At 42.5% G+C, this 16,846-nt stretch overlaps 2 protein-coding genes across 2 annotated transcripts in view; both read right to left on the bottom strand.

The window, feature by feature from the left end:
- LOC140332360 (myosin-IIIa-like) overlaps positions 1 to 7,834 on the bottom strand; it is a 35,973-nt gene extending 28,139 nt beyond the window's left edge. Inside the window, exons 1-6 of the mRNA XM_072413632.1 lie at positions 7,730 to 7,834; positions 4,912 to 5,068; positions 2,929 to 3,028; positions 2,650 to 2,775; positions 1,560 to 1,668; positions 175 to 291 (exon numbers count right to left, since the gene is read on the bottom strand). Coding sequence (XP_072269733.1) covers positions 175 to 291; positions 1,560 to 1,668; positions 2,650 to 2,775; positions 2,929 to 3,028; positions 4,912 to 5,068; positions 7,730 to 7,790 — 670 coding nt within the window. The 5' untranslated portion in view covers positions 7,791 to 7,834. The remainder of the gene's footprint in view (positions 1 to 174; positions 292 to 1,559; positions 1,669 to 2,649; positions 2,776 to 2,928; positions 3,029 to 4,911; positions 5,069 to 7,729) is intronic.
- A 7,566-nt stretch (positions 7,835 to 15,400) lies between these two features.
- LOC140332810 (unconventional myosin-Ia-like) lies at positions 15,401 to 16,846 on the bottom strand. Its single transcript, XM_072414002.1, has 3 exons — positions 16,710 to 16,846; positions 16,200 to 16,265; positions 15,401 to 15,514 (listed from the first exon to the last, which is right to left on the bottom strand). Exons 1-3 carry the CDS (start codon positions 16,812 to 16,814, stop codon positions 15,401 to 15,403), a joined length of 285 nt encoding a protein of 94 aa, XP_072270103.1. The 5' UTR covers positions 16,815 to 16,846.

Here is a 16,846-nt window from a genome sequence, read left to right as displayed (position 1 = left end):
CTATAGAGTTCTGTGTCCTGTTGTACAGATGTAAATGTCCAGAGTTGACAACAAAAATGGTGGAAGGTCTAAGGGAGTGCTATAGAAAGATTATTCTTCGTATATATGGGTTGTGAGATTAGGGTAGAAAGTTCTATAGTGATAGGAGCAGTGTGACCTCTTCTACAGACGCACCTATTTCCTGCACAGTGGCCCCGCAATGCACATCACCTGCCAGGAGCTCATTAACCTTTGTGACAATCCAGCCGAACATACGAGAATACACAACCCGGGCAATGGAGTCTCTGGCATCTGTATCAGGAGAGAAAAGCCATAATTGATTGGAGGTTACATCTGACTACAAGTTTGTAAATGGATTAGAAAGACAACCGATGTTTTGTCAAGCATGAACCGCTGAGCAAATATAAGAAGTCACATGACACTTTTATAATAATTTACATTCCATCACTGTCAAAGAAAAGAAGAAACTCTCTTAGACAAGAGGACACAATTTTATGTCTCGAAGGTCCCTACTATTTTTTTTTTTTTTTTTAATTTCAAGATTTTCAAAATATGGGGATCATGAGTTTAAAAACTTCTGGAAAGTGAAAATTTGGGTTGCTGTTTCATAAGAAATAGGGTGGGGCCCCTAAAATTTTTACCTACCTAAATTGGGCTTCCACTATTAGAAGTGGGCAGTAATGCGTAACAGCGCAGTGCGTTTGCCATAGTAATGACATTTTGATTGGGGGGGGGCTACATTTTAAGTTTTGTACACCCCACCATTCTAGGGAAATTGGGATACAAAGAAGAGAAGCAGACAAGGTAACATAACATGACAATTATAGATTTTTGACAGGTAGGTATTATTTAGGGGCCCCATCCCAATGCTCCTTTTCTATGTAGGTGGCCCCAGTGCACCCTGAAAATTTCAATTTATTATGACATACGGTTTAGGAGATATGGATGCTTATATACAGAGAGATGTAATGCAGAATGTGACATGCAGCATTTACACACAGACTGCTCCGATGACATCACACGCACACTGGGCGGAGACATTGTTACGCAATGTTTTGTTTTTTTTTCTTTTCTCAATAGAAGACTCAGCACAGCTATAGAATGGGGGAGGGACAGCCTGTGTCCTGATCTCATCATACCTGTGCTCTTCTCCCTGCGTCCAGCTTTTAGCAGCAATCAGCCCTCTATCAGCAGAAAACAGAGCGAGCAGCCTCTCCATTGTCTGTTCACAGCTGCTAAAAAGTGCCGGGCGGAAGAGTGACAGCAGCTGGGCAGCCCGCCCCCCAAAAAGGGCCAGGGGAGAACTATGCTTACAGACATATGGGAGACATACACCATGCCAAGGTGCCTGTGTACAGCCCTGTACTACCATAATCAACTGGAGTACCTAAACTTGAACATACAAAGAAATGATCAGCAAGTGTGGAAGCCCCCCCAACCTAATCTACAGGAGTACCCAATGTGATAGGCCAATCTGATCATGTGGCTTCATTATGTGATATTATGAGCCTGAGGAATATTCCGGTCACTTTAATAGGAGCTTGGCTGCCACTACTCACCCTCCGCCTGCTGCTGAGTGTGTAACCGTCGGATGGTTTCCCCCCGTGTCACAGAAAGGGTGCAGACCAAACAGTTATGAAGATCCTCTTCCTGGACCCCAAACTGTCCCTGAAAGACCCAAAGAGCAAGTGAAAGCATTTTCAGCATTGTCTGAGGATTCAGATGTCCTCATTGTACCCCACCAAATCTACTCTGCACCCCATTAACAAATATCAAATCATCTCTATACCCTACATACCCAATCTGATTTGTAAACCCTTCATATAAAATCTCCCTTACACCCCTCACCTCAACATATAAAAATTCCTCTGTACCCCCCTTCCCCACCCTACATATGAAAACTCCTTTGTACCTCATATGCCACATACCCCATCCCAAGTCTCCTGTTTTCCCCCTGTAACCCCCAGGCTCCATATATATTACACCTCCTCTGACCCTGACACATCTCTGGTAACGTTCCCCTTTATATATTACAACCTCTCTGTACCTTTTATTCCCACATATGTCCCCTGTACCCACCCAACCCTAATATCACAAGCCTTCTGTCCCATACACATTATTTGCTCCCTATTATCTCTTTCCATATTACACCGCCCTCTGTAACCCCCCCATCCCATAATAATTCTTCCCTAATTACTCCAAATCTCATATACACCCCCACATTTTAAATCTCTACTGCACCCCCACATATTAGATCTCTGTACCCCTCACCTATTAATGAAATCTCTTCTGTAACCCCCACATATCACAAACACTCTACATTTCAAATCTCTGTAACCCCAAACCTCTTGCATATTTCACCGCATCCGGATAGCATCTACTTCTAGTACTCAAACCTTCTGTGCACCCCAAATAAACATATTAGTACCCTGGACCCCAAGATTAAATTTCCTGTATACCCCTCCAATCTCACCCTAAGCTCCTTCCCCACAGCACAACCAAATATTATGCCCCCTTCCGCACCAGCCCACTCATATTACCCCATCATCCCACCTTATCAAACTCACCCCCCCAACCACATAGTACCCCCTTATCTATGGCACCTTATACAACCCTTAGCATATTGTATCCCATTAATAAATCTCTTACAGCAGCAGCTTTCAGCCATCCACAGGCCTCACCATCCACACTGACCCCACCAGCCTCCTGTGTAACAAACATGATGTTCCCCAAGGACAGGACCCCAGACAGGATAGTTTTCAGGTCTAGCTCCTCCTGTGGGAGGGACACAGAATGACAATCAGCAATATGACTGAGCAATCAAACATACTGGTATTTTTATTGAGTTAGGAAGGTTTTTATGAATGTACTATGGCCCTGGGGTACATCAATTAATTGGGGAAATCTCCAGGATAAACAGATACCAACCTGAGCCTGAAAGCCAACCATACGCATGGCATTACACAGTGTTTGGTAGCGGTCTGCCCAGTGCCCAGAATACGATTTCTCCAGGCCCTCACCGATGTATCTACAAAAACAAGAATCTCAGCTGAAGGTTGAACAAACATGCCCGACACCATGGGGAAAAGAACAACACACTTTTAGTCCAACCCATGATCATCACCCCATTTCCAGATACATACAGGATAGGAAGACTCAAACTCTAATCTTGCCAGAAATTATGGCAGTGCCCCCATTATGGTACATTTAGGTTATATCAGGTCAAGATCAGATGGTGGTTCCAGCACAGAAGACCCAAGTAAATCTCACACAGCTCCAGAATGTTCATTATAAGCTTGGATTCAGACTTGTACAAAATACAGAGATAGGGCTCTAATCAAACTCAATTTCTCAATTCCTACTTTGCCCCAATGTCATGTCAAATTCTGTGTTCAGGCCGGAGCTCTATGACATCTCCTCCCGAATTGCAAGGTAATGTTGGCACAGTAGCAGCCAATACACCTCTGGCACCACACTTATTTAAGTGCAATAAATAGCTCTAAAGCCAGAAATAAGTCTTCAGGGACCAGATCATGTGAATGAAGCAAATATGGCTCTCAATTTGGACATCATCCTGCAGTGACTCCCCAAACCTAGCTGGCATGACACATAAACCAGCACTAACAATTACTCCTAGTGTATGTAGATAAATGGCACCACAAACGTGGTTTTATATATTTATTAAAGTAGGCTATTAAAATGAAAATTTGAAGCAAATATCCACAAACAAAAGAGTTATATATACAAAATCATGTATATCATTAAAACGTAGTTGAGGTGACATAGTATAGATCAATCACATTTATCTCATAGTGATGACGCTTTCACAGAACGTCCTGTGCGTCATCAGATCAAAGGGCAATAAAGAGATTAATCACAGAACGTAAAGGTCGATCAGGATGCTAAGGATGAAGTTTTGTCAAGAGATCTGTTGTCACCCAAACACTTCAAACAATTCCATTAATACTGCACAGATGTTTCACCTTCGTAACGGCAGAATTTTCCATTGAAATTGATTTTATTTATTCAGTATGGGTTGCAGAAAAGCAACATCCATGACTGACCAAATAGAGGAACCCCTAACAAATTAAACCAACTGCCACAAACGAAGGACCAGGAGGAGAAGTGATTCCACCAGAAAGTATAATGGAGAATCACAAAGCTAAGTATACAGATGAAAGTGTTCAAACCCCAAGGCATGCCATGCAGAGGCACAGCATGTGACCATTTATTCCTTGGGATACACTTTGTCTAATGCCCAACTATAAAAGCCGTTGTAACCTGAAGAGAGAATTTGTTTTTTTATGCTTGACATCATAAAATTAGGCTAAAGCATGGCTAAGGTGAGAGGGCTTATAGCTGATCTGTGTAAGATTTTCAGAACTAAAATTCTTCTAAGCTTTAAACAAAAAAAAAAAATCACAATTATATTATTATTATTATTATATTAATATTATTATTAATAATAAACCAGATTTATATAGCGCCAACATATTACGCAGCGCTGTACAATTAAATAGGGGTTGCAAATGACATACAAATACAGTGATACAGGAGGAGAGGGCCCTGCCCCAAAGAGCTTACAATCTAGGAGGTGGGGGAAATATCACACAATAAAAGGGGAGATGGGCAGTGATGGGAAGTAGTGACGGTTTCAAAAGATAGAAAAAGACGGGTAAGCAAATTTGAAAAAATGGGTTTTGAGAGCTCCTTTAAATGAGCAGAATATGGGAGCAAACTTCAAATAAATCCATCAAAGTCTTCCAAAAACTGGATAGCAGCATTCCCCTGGATGCATCTTTCACAGATCTATTACTTAATATATATATATCCACACATACACACTATATTCTATACTGCTTATTCATTCCTATCAAAGGCCAGACAAGGGACACCCATCTAATCCCCTACCTGTACATGGAGGGTTGCAGAAGGCCGTACACTTCACGCTCCTCCGCTGGACAGCCAAACAACATGTAGTAGAAGACATGGAAGTTGCGCTCGCCAGAGTCCTGGTGAGACACCCGTGATTTCTCCAGAAGATATTCATTAATTTTCGCTCCCTTTACTGCAACCAAGATATGAATTAACCACAACTAACGGCGGTCAGAAATCTGCAATATTCTAAGTTACTTAGTCTTAGTTACTATAATAGAAATAGCCAGTAAAGAGGACCTCTACCCCTATGATGTGTTCCTCACAGCAAAGAAAATAAGTTTAGCGTATTTTTGGAACACGACTAATGCTAGACCAACACGACATCAAAAATTGATCCTTCTTGAAACTTTGACATTTAATTTTTTAAAGAGAGCGTAAATGTAATTGTCAATCTAAACTTATGGTGATATGTCCAGCCTAACTATTAATGATCAGGGAAATTATCTTATTAAAGGAGAAATGATGCTGGGCAGCTTTGTTTGAGCTAAAATAAGGTAAATGTGTTGTCTGTGTGGTGCATGAATGATAGGTGATTGTCCAATCCAAGGATGAATGATGGGGGTAAATGAATGTCTGATGCAAGGATAAAAAAGGAGAAAGGGATTTTCTGATTAAAAGATGAATAAATAAAAGATGAAAGTTTTGGATTACCAGATCTAAGCATTAATAAAATGAGGCAGGGATTATTTGATAGATAGTATGATTATTGTTTGAATAAAAGATACATTACAAGTGGGTACTACCCACTTTATTATCCATTTTGAATGAATAGTTGCAGGTGTTCAGAAGAGCAGAGTTTATTCATCGGGCACATTTATAGCAAATTGTTCAGGAAATGGAGTAGCTGCTCAGGGAGGAAAATCCCAGGGTATTCTTCTCTATTAACCTCCAGCAGAGCGGTGTTCTTCCCCTCATTTACCATTGACCCCAAGAGATCATCCCACCGATTAACCACCAACAGAATCTCCTCCACTTAGCACCAACACCTCTAATCTCTCAGACCCGGAGCATTCCTCCCCCCACTCATCACAGATACAAAGGCTTTCACCACAGAAATCAGGACATTCTCCTCTCACTGACATCAAACACCGGGGTATTGCCTACTTTGCTGACCACCAACACAGAGATATCCTCCTATTCCCCACCAAAGAGCATCACCTACCATCAACAGGGTTATTGATGTGATTTCTGTTTCCGATTACGCACCTGTGACCATCACAGTCCAAGTGGGACATGATATGCCTGAATCTTGCTCTTGGTGACTGAATAATTCTCTGTTGGAATCCTCAGAATTAAGTAGTAAATTTTAGCATGAACTAAGAACATTTTTTGAACTTAATGGCCCATCAGTGAACAGACCTGCATGCCTTTGGGAGGCTCACATGTGCTATATTAGAGGATTGTTTATCCAACAAGGACACAGGTGCAAGAAAGAAAGGGAAGCAAGGTTAAACCAACTGCTCTCTGACTTGCATGCTCTTGAGCTTTCCCATAAAAGACATAAAAGACAACCTACACCGGACTTAGAACAATAAATCACGCTGCTTAGGAAGGAATTGCTTTGTTTCAGAAGGCTGCTGTTCAATAGACACGAGTAACGCCGCTACTACAATTTCAGGCACCACTTGCGTCTATAAAATGCGGGGCCACGCATAGGCAGAGAGGCCGCTGGTCTAGAGACGTTCTGTATACTCGCGTCTATAGAACAGCAGCTTAATATGAATCGCCCGCCAGCTGCAATTATAATGGATTCTACCCATTATAGAGCTTATCCAACCTACTTACCTGCTATCTAAAACACTGGCTTATGATGTGAGTCCAGCTTCTGATGCTTCATCCTATCGTTAGTACTTTCCACCGGGTCAAAATATTAAGTGAGTTACCGCTTGTGAATAGAAATCTAACATTATGTTTTTCCATTGATGGTTTATAGTTTGTGTACTTATCATGGTCTCTTGAACTGTAGTCTCGTTGTCCTCTGAGGAAGCCCATTAGGAAAAAACGCGTCGGGTGAGACCGTAATAACAGTACTAATTATTCTGACTCTAGTGTTGGATGAACATCCTTTCTTAAAACACATCAATACTATACATTGCTAAGAGATTTTGTATTATGTATAGTAATCACAAAAGGTTCTCTCTTATTGTTATGTTTGTAGGATTAATTTATACGACTTATAATTAATAATTATAAATAATTAACTCATTTTTATCTAGTTTTGATTAAGTTTGCCATAAAGAGCCGCTAATTTTATTATCTTTTCTTGCCTAATCACAATATAAAGGCTCGGCACAGTTACTTCATTACTTATATTTATATTACTTAGGGTACTGGCCTTTTATCACTGTATTCTCTTCTACTTATTTAGCTGATGGGTGCTCACAGGTAGATGGAAATGATGACTGATTTTATAGTTACATGATGCATTTCATTTGTTTGATATGAGAATGCTGGTCTCTTATTATCCTAGGCGGTTCTGTGTAATGCTAGTCTCCTTCCTCCAGCCATCAACACATTCATCCCTCCGCCAGCCACCGACACATTCATCCCTCTGCCAGCCACCGACACATTCATCCTTCCTCCAGCCATCCACACATTCATCCTTCCACCAGCCATCCACACATTCATCCTTCCACCAGCCATCGACACATTCATCCTTCCTCCAGCCATCAAGCTGTAAGCTGTAATCCCTAATGACAGGTAGACTATAAGGCATCAGAGTTCCCCCCAACTCTATATCCGGCTCCCTGCATGGGGCAGAGGTTCTCTAGATGGCAGAGATGCTTCCTACCAGTTCCCTGGCTGAACCGCAACTGGATGTATTTTCCAAAACGACTGCTGTTCTGGTTCATTACCGTCTGAGCATTTCCAAATGCCTCCAACAATGGATTCACCTGCAAAACAACAGGGAGACAGGAAAAAAAAAAAGTAACAAGATGGAAATCCCCCTGAGACATCACAATCACACACAATCCATTGCATTGTACATAAAAAGATCACAGGTAACATATATAGATTGTAATATCTGGGTTATTATTGTTCTAGTGTAGCTGTACTAAACCTGGAATCATCATCATCTGCTCTCTATGTTTTCTGGATTACATATGGATGGTCTTCATTCTAAACTGACCATAACTCATCATGACTCTCATTCTAGACCAGGTATATTATTCTTTTCTACATATGTTTCTCCATTATATACCTCTATAGAAAATCAGTCCATGGTTTCCTTTTAATCCAATGAGCTCCTCATTCTCAGAAAGTCTTTTTCATTAAACTTCATCATTATATCTTCCAAAACGCCCAGTCCCATACATACCTAAGGCTGCGTGCTATCCAATCTACCCTAGGACTAAACTAGCACCACATCCCACCAAAGATATAGTTATCTCACTTTTCCTCCCCCCCAGCCTTGCCCAACAACCACCATCATCACTCCAATGCCATTCACATCACACAAAAAGCAAATCCATAGTTCACACTTCAATGCCATCACTTTTTAAATGTCACTTGTTAGCCAATCTGTCAACATTTACCTTTAAATATTCATGTTGAGCATTTATAAAAAGAGAAAACTGACCAGTGTGACAGGGATGGGATTACCTTTTAATTACAAGAGTAAATCTCTAAGTGCTGAGGTTCTTCCGGTCAGTGCATATTGCAGCTGATATCTAGGAATCTTTTTTGAAATTGTAATTTTTTTCTTCATTTTTAAATGAAAACAATAGAAAAAAAAGACAATATCAAATTAAAAAAATATATATCAAATTATATCAAGACATCAATAGAAGCATCTCAATAATTTTCCACATAATTAGTACAAAAGCAGACCTATCCAGACTGTGAAATGTGTCATGTATAAACAAAAAGGGGAAGGGGGTACAAAAGGAAAGGTGGAAAAGGAGATCCACAGTAGAGGTTCAATATCTCAAGTCAACATACGTGAATAATATACATCCCAAGCTTCTCGTGTAAGTTCAAACTTCTGTATCGGGTTCCTAAGTAAGGCCGTAAGGTATTCCATAGGACAGACATCTTGAATGGAGGGAGGGGAGGTAGATTTCCACCTAGAGGAAATAAGTGTGCGGGCTGCAACCAAAATATGTGCAAGCAAATTTATTTTTTATCTCAGGCACCCCAGATATCGGAAGACCAAGCAGATGTGTGATCATGTCTTGTTATACTGTAAATGTTGGTGGGAGACATTCTGAAGGTGGGATTAGTCCCTGGAAAGAGCCGGTGGATGACCACTGGACTATGGTACCAGCAAATATAATTTTGTACAGATTCTTTTTATAGATTGTGCATATACAACTTTTGCGAGCTGCATCCCAAATCTCCTCCCAAGTCTCAAGATCCAGTTCTCTCCCCGATATCTTCTCCCATGTAAACATATACAAATATTTATAGGTCGATGATTGACATCATATACCAATTTATAGATCAGGCCCCTGGGGAGTGGGCCAGCACTACACAGTCTCTCAAACCGAATAGGGCCAAGGAACCTGGAGGAGGAGCACAGTGAATTCACATAATGGCTTATTTGAAGATATGCATAAAATGAAGTATAAGGCAACTCATACTTTTCTCTGAGTTCTGAAAAAGATAATTAATCTGTGATGCACCGGATTTAATGTGTTCCGGAGGTTAAACAATGCTCTCCCTATCCAGGGTCCCGAAATCACCCTGAGAAAGGCTGTCCGGGATCTAGGGTGTCAGAATGATCAAAGTCATCACCGATGCTGTAGAAGGAAGAATAAATTTAACGTGACATCTCCAGATCTGTCCAGTAAAGCTCATATGTGCCAGCAGGTCATAGGGCGATAAGGGAAGGAAGAAGCTCCGCAACATAACATTAGTGTGGGTCGGGGTAATCCAGTTCCTCTATTTCCCTCCAGAGACTATAAGCGTGTAGAGATAGATGACCAGGAGGGCATACACCGCAAGTGTGCTGCCAGATAATATTTACATAAATCTGGGGCCCCCAGTCCTCCAGCTTCTCTAGGGGCACAGACCAATCGCTGGGCCTGTCTGTGCCTTTTGTAGGCCTAGATGAAATTTAGAAAATCTATTTGGAGCTTTTTTAAAGTGCGTGTAACTGGGAGGGTTTTAAATAAGCAGAGAAGCATAATTTTTACAGACCCTATGCGTCCAGAGTAAGCGGGTGAGCTTTCCAGGTTTTAGGTTCTCTAATCACTTGAGGGAAATTCTCCCAATATAACAGGGCATATGACGAAGTTATCTGTACTCCTAAGTACCATACGGAATTCTCCCACCAACTAAAGGGGTATCTCTCCTGAAGGGAATTTAGTAGTAAGGGTGGTACAAATAAGGGGAGGGCCTTCGTTTTCTAGGAGTTAACCTTATACCCAGAAACTTCTCCAAATGTTCAGAGTTCTCTCCATAAATTGGGGAGTGTGACAAGAGGATTTGTCACGATGAGGAGGAGGTCATCAGCATATAGCGAAATCTTAAAAAGAGCGTCCCCCTACTTGTACCCCCTGTAAATCAGGATTGGAGCAGATATAGGCAGCCAAGGGCTAAATAGAAAGGGCAAATAATAGAAGGGACAGGGGGCAACCCTGCCGGATTCCATTTTTAATGGGAAGGATGGGGAGGAGGCATGGGGAAGTTTAACCGAGGCCCAAGGAAACGAGTACAGAGAACTAATTGCTTGGTAGAAAGGTTCAGCCAGGACAATATGACGGAGGGTGGAAAACATAAAAGGCCAACAGAGCCTGTCAAAAGCCTTCTCTGCATCCAAGCTAAGGATCAGAGAAGGCACTTGGCGTTTATTCAAAAACTCAATGATGTCAATCACCTTCCTGGTATTATCACTAGTGTGGCAAAATGGGATGAAACCAGTCTGGTCTTTGTGAATTAAAAAGGGTAAAAGGTTAGAGAGGCGATTGGCAAAATCTTTGTAAATATTTTCATTACAGATTTTAGCACTGCAATTGTCCTGTAATTGGCCTGTAATTAGAACACTCCGTTGGATCCCGGCTTGGGCACCACAGTAGGTTGGGAGTTCAGCATGGACAGGGGAATTGGTTTACCAGTCATAAAATCATTAAAGAGCTCCATTAAATAGGGAAGGAGATCCGTAAGATGAGTTTTAAAGAATAAATATGGTAAATATGGTAGGTCGTCAGGCTCAGGGGCCTTATTGGACGGAAGCTGTTGGATAACTTTGGTGATTTCCTCCTCTGTGATAGGACGATTAAGGTGTTTCAGACTTTCCGCTGAAATGGTAGGCAACTGAATATCTGCTAGGTATGCATCGATTTTAGCCTGAATGGGGACACCTCGTGAGGACTGCGTTTGATATACTGTTTTGTAAAGTCGACTATAGTCTCAAACCGAGAGGCTATGTGTGCTGGGTCATATGTTGGGGTACCCGACTCATCTTTATCAGCAGCAGGGGACGCTATGTGACCCGAGTTCTGCAGTTTACAAGCCAGCAGCATGTCTGCTTTGTTACCCTTATAATATTATAGTTGACGGGTGTGTATCATTATCCAGCTCACTTTTCGCAAGTCCAAGGCCGGCAGCTTAGAGCGGAGGGACAACACCTTGTGGAGGAGGCTGATGGAAGGTGAATTGAGAAGCTCACGTTCAGTGGCCTTCAAGGTTTGTAACATAAGGGAGCGTTGAAGGTTGGAGTCTCGCTTAAGCTCAATGCAATACAATGACCACAAATAACTGATTTGTAGGCTTCCCACAGAGTTGACGTGTGCGCCACTGACCCTTTATTTTCCTCAAAATAATTATGTAGGGCTTGTGAGATGTTCAATTTGGTGTCTTCCTATTTAAGAAGGAAGTCATTGAGTCTCCGAGTCTGGTCGCGGATTGGGACAAACATCGAGGGTGACTGGGGCATGATCCGACCAGGTTATGGGGTGAATCTCAGAGGAAACACTATTGCCTAACAATGGAAGATTAATAAAGAGGTAGTCTAATCGGGAAGTTGTGGTGGGGGTTGGAGTAAAATGAGAAATGTTTAGCAGAGGGGTGATGTATCCTACAGGAGTAATACAAGCAAATGCGTCTTATGATTTGGACATGTAGGAATTTGTAATCACTGAGGGGGGGGTTTGAGGCTGGTGTGGGAAGGCGATCATATGTGGGTGAAAAAAACAGATTAAAATCACCTCCCACTATAAGATAGGTATGTTCAAATTCTTCCAAACTAGGCAAGACTGTAGACAGGGAGGTGGTTTGAGCCGCGTTGGGAGCATACAGATTACAGAAGGTAACAATGAGTGCCATGCAATATAAGGTATCTGCAGTCGGGGTCAACAAGGGATTTGATAAGGGTAAATTGAAAAATATTATTAAATAAAATTGCTGTCCCTGCCCTTTTCTTGTTGGAAGAGTTTGCCAGGATATTGAGTGTGATCTGGAGGCAAATTACATTTGCTGACAGATACTTAAACTCCCTGAGGGCTAATTATCTTTTGATATTAGAATTTAAACCCTTAACATTAAGGGACAGTATTCTAGTCTTCAAAATTAAAGATGGAGGGTACATACATTAGGAAAGCTAAGACCGTTAAAGGGTCATAAGGCTGAGGTTGGCTCAGCCATCTGAACCTAAAGGCCCTCAAAGGGCTAATTTATTTTCAAAGTGAAAAGGGTAGGATTTCCTAGGTGGTGCAATCTCAAAAACCACTAGGGAGGAAAGGAAAAGAAAACAACAAAAAAAAAACCCGAATGACAATGGTTAGGTCGCCTTCAAGTGACTGAGGAAGCCTCATCACCCATCAGTACCCTGCACTCCCAAAAAGAGCTAGGGGAACTAAACAAAGGGATGAGTGGAAAGGTCTCCTCCAGGGGGTAAGCAAACCTGAAAGCCCCCAAAGGGCACCATGAAAAAGAAATACACAATATGTGCAGTCTCATCCGTGCTGGCAACACGGGCCATAAACATAACAGTTAACCAGCAAACATGGGCAAGATGTAAATGGGGCATTTCCGATATGCAAGAAGATTTGGTTCAGCATCAATATAAGAGCATTCATAACAGTTGCATGAGGAGCGAGGTCAAGTGTGGAGGCTAAATGTGAATACTGAACAAGGTAAGTATTGCTCCCTCACAGGACCCATTCCCTATAACTATTGAGTAGCTATCCAACAATGCCAAGGAATAGAGTGTTCAAGATATTCCAGACTGGGTGAGAACATCTAAAAATCTGGTCCGGTGGAGAGGTGGAGTGATTAGATCCAGGCCTTGATCTCTTCTTCGGAGCAATTGTTTGCCAACTGGGGGGCTTCGGAAGCAGAGGGGCCTCTGCCTCACCACCCAGGAGTTGAGGACAGTCAATGCCCAATTTCCAAAAAAAAAAGAAGAGGTCCTCCGGGAAGCAGATGGTTGCAGATCTGCCATCCCTGCAAGCTGTTAAACAGAAGGTAAAACCCCATAGATAGGGGATATGGTGGTCTCGGAGGGTCGTGAGAAGGAGTTGCAGCAGGCGCCTCTGCTGTAGGGTGTGCCAAGAGAGGTCCTGGAACAATTGAATTGTAGCCCCATGGAATTCCAGATTGTGCATGTTCCTAGCCTCTGTCATTATCTCCTGTTTGAGCTTATAATCCGACAAACAGCAGATGACATCTCTAAGCCTCAAATTATTAGTAGGTGATCTCAAAGCACGGTGCGCTCGGTGGAACTTAATCGCTTGGGAAGAGGGCCTTACTATAATGTTATTAAATATAGCTAGTAGAACAGGTCTGAGATCCTCAGCTTGAGTGGCTTCAGGTAGTCCACAGACCCATATATTATGTCTGTGGCCCCTATTATCCTCTAGGTAGTGATATAAGTCTCTCAGGTTGGTGTCATATTCACGAGATTTGCAAACAAGGTGCTAAATGTCCCCCTTAGCCTATTGTATTTTCTTAAGAACCTCCACTCTCCCTACGACTGGAGATCATTGTGCAGAGTCCCAATTTTTAATCTACACGCACCAACCGGAAGTCGGGGGAGGAGGATCAGGCTCCAGCATTGGCTGCTTTTAAAATGGCCGCGGGAGGAGAATCCTCAATATACTCCCAGATCGAGGTTTGGGACAATCTGGACCGCTGCCTCGAGATGGAGGGAGTCTTCACAGCCTTGGATCTCTTAGCTTTACCCATGTCTGCCGGTTGGATCATGCAGTTGATCGCCCGATAGCCAGCACAGATCAGAGAGGGAGCTCTAAGCCGCCATCTTCCGAGTCTGACAGGCCCTCTATCCAAGAATCTTTGATGTTAGGCTCGCACATTCCTTCTTAACACACAGACCACATAAAATCTTGTAGTCTTAAAGCATATAACATCCATAAATTAGGGTTAGTGTTAGGTTCTGACTGGGGACTGATCTTCTGATGGATGATGGCAGATATTCCACCTCCTTTCTCCATCCACATTCTAAAGATTATACATGGCACCTTATTCCTTCCTCTATAGTCCCCAGGTCATATATGGCACCTTATTCCTCCCTCCCTCCCTGTTTTTATCAACATGTTTAAATAGCACTAACCTAATATGCAGCACAAAGTCATGTCATTAACTATACTTTAGAGGACCTACAGTAAATCCACACAAACATGGGGAGAACATACAAAATCCATGCATACAGTGTTCTGGCTGAGATTAAAATCTAGAAGCCTAGTGCTGAAAAGCAAAAGTGCCAGTCATTGACCCCCCACCCCTCTACAATTTTCAGTTCATAGTGGAAACATCATTCCTCACTCCGCAGTCTTCAGATCACGTTTGGTGCCTCTGTTGTTTCTCTACAACCTTTGGATCATTCACTGCGCCTAACATTTGGCTAAAAACTACGGATCATACATGGCACCACCTGTCTCCCACCACTGTACACAAATACCACCCAGTGAAGATAATACTTATTGCCTTCTCCAATGCTGCTAATAATACATGGCGCCTCTTTCCTTCCCGTACATTGTGTACATTATACACGTTCCCTTCTCCAATTCTGCTAAGAATACATGGCGCTTCTTTCCTTCATGTACAGTGTGGAGATTATACACGCTTGTAAGGAATGTAATTTTGCTGAGTCTTGAAGTTAAGTTGTTTTTGTATTTTTTGCTATATTTTGCAGATAATTGAGTTGTGTCAAAACTAGTTATTTCCTCCTTATCAGTAGGTCAATATTTGCTCCATCCTTACCTTGAAACACCTTGCTCAGCAAAGTTGTTAATTAAGTTTCTTATTATTGACTATTTACTAAGTGTCTTCCACCTTGTTGTCTGACTTTATAAACTGCCATGTGATAATAACGTTTTGGAGAAGTGATATAACTACATGCTTGAGCTGCTTGTGTGTTCTTCACTGCTCCCAAGGCGTTGAAAACAAAGGCCATGATAGAGAGGAAACCTGATCTGGGATCAGCAAGAAATCGCCTTAACAACGCTGCCTTCTCCAATTCTGCTAATAATATTCCACACAGAATTCAGAGGAGCTCACATCACCTTATTACAATGGTCTGATTTGCTTGTAGATTCTGGTACGCCCGATCTGCCACTGCGAATATGTGCGGAGGAAGGGACTTTATTGGCTGAGAGCTGTATGCATCAGACACCTGGAAGGGAAAAGTTGCATTGTGAAGAAATACATGTGTAAATATTTATTACAATTACCTGAAAACCTATTGGCAATGATCAGCACTTTAAGCTGACCCACACTGGTGGAGAGCAGGACCAGTAAGCTAGAAGGCTGCAAAGTGACACAGAAAGCTGTAGAAGTGTAAATCACAACTCTGGCTGAACAGAACCAAATACTGAGGAAGGAACAAGAACTCTGCAGTAGGTCGTAGGATAAAGGTAATGAATCATTCATGTTCTAATCAGCATAGTGTTCATCATGGAATAGGAGAAGTATAAAATTGTATATAGTACTCTCCCCTATGGTACTCCCGACATTCCCTATGGCAGTCCCTACATCTATGACTCTCCTCGCTCTCCTTACAGCACTCCCAATCAGCAGTTCTGACAATCATAATAATCTGGGAATGTTGAAGTAACACCCCAATATTAGTGCAGAGCCCCCAAGCGATCCCCCACTTTGAGGAAAACCATAACAATGGACCCAGCAACCAATGTGAGCAAAACAAGGCTGGGGGATGGGTGGGACAATCCAGGGAGACGCTGTATGTACAGATCTGGGGAAGAGCAGAAAACATGGCAGAGACATCTGTAGGGACACGTCACCCCCCCCCCCCCCCCCACACCAATCAAATGATCTGACAAACCCAACTCTGCACTTACCTCTGGTCCATAGATGGGAAGATCTCTCAGAGGGTTCAGAGCAATCAGGATGTCTCCAATAAATGTCTGCCAGAGAGGAGAACGTTACCAATCACATGATCCATGATAATATGGACCCGCCCCTTATACCCCAAACACAATGTAATGAGAGCAGGCAGGTAACGTCGGGGGCACGCAGGCAGGTGCACAGTGACACACAGGTAAGTACAGAATGAAAAGGGCAAGGGCAGGTAGGTACAGAGTGTAGAGGAATGTCAAGTAGGTAAATCAGGGAAGGCAGTCAGGTAGATACTTGATGTAGAAGACACAAAGGTAAGTAGGGGACAGGTACAAGGGGAGAGGTCACACAGGTAATTAGACAATTCATAGGGCCACCAGGTAGGTACAGGGAGGGGAAGACACACAGGTAAGTACTTGGTGTGGAGGGCAGTCAGGTAGCTACACAGTGTGCGGGGCTGTCAATAAGGTAAGAGGGGACACAGGTAAGTACACCAGGTGGTGGGTACTCACATATACCCGGCCGGCAGACTCCCGGATTTGCAGTGCTCCTAGCAGTTTCTCCTCAGTCAGATCGGACAACAGAGCCAAATCGTCCGATCCCTCCGTAAACTCCATCGATCCCCCCCAAGCAGCGTGCAGCACTAGAA

The sequence above is a fragment of the Pyxicephalus adspersus genome, chromosome 6 (assembly GCF_032062135.1).
Source record: "Pyxicephalus adspersus chromosome 6, UCB_Pads_2.0, whole genome shotgun sequence".
NCBI lineage: Eukaryota > Metazoa > Chordata > Amphibia > Anura > Pyxicephalidae > Pyxicephalus > Pyxicephalus adspersus.
Note: the sequence above shows the minus strand (reverse complement) of the source record. Positions and strands in the feature narration are given on the sequence as shown.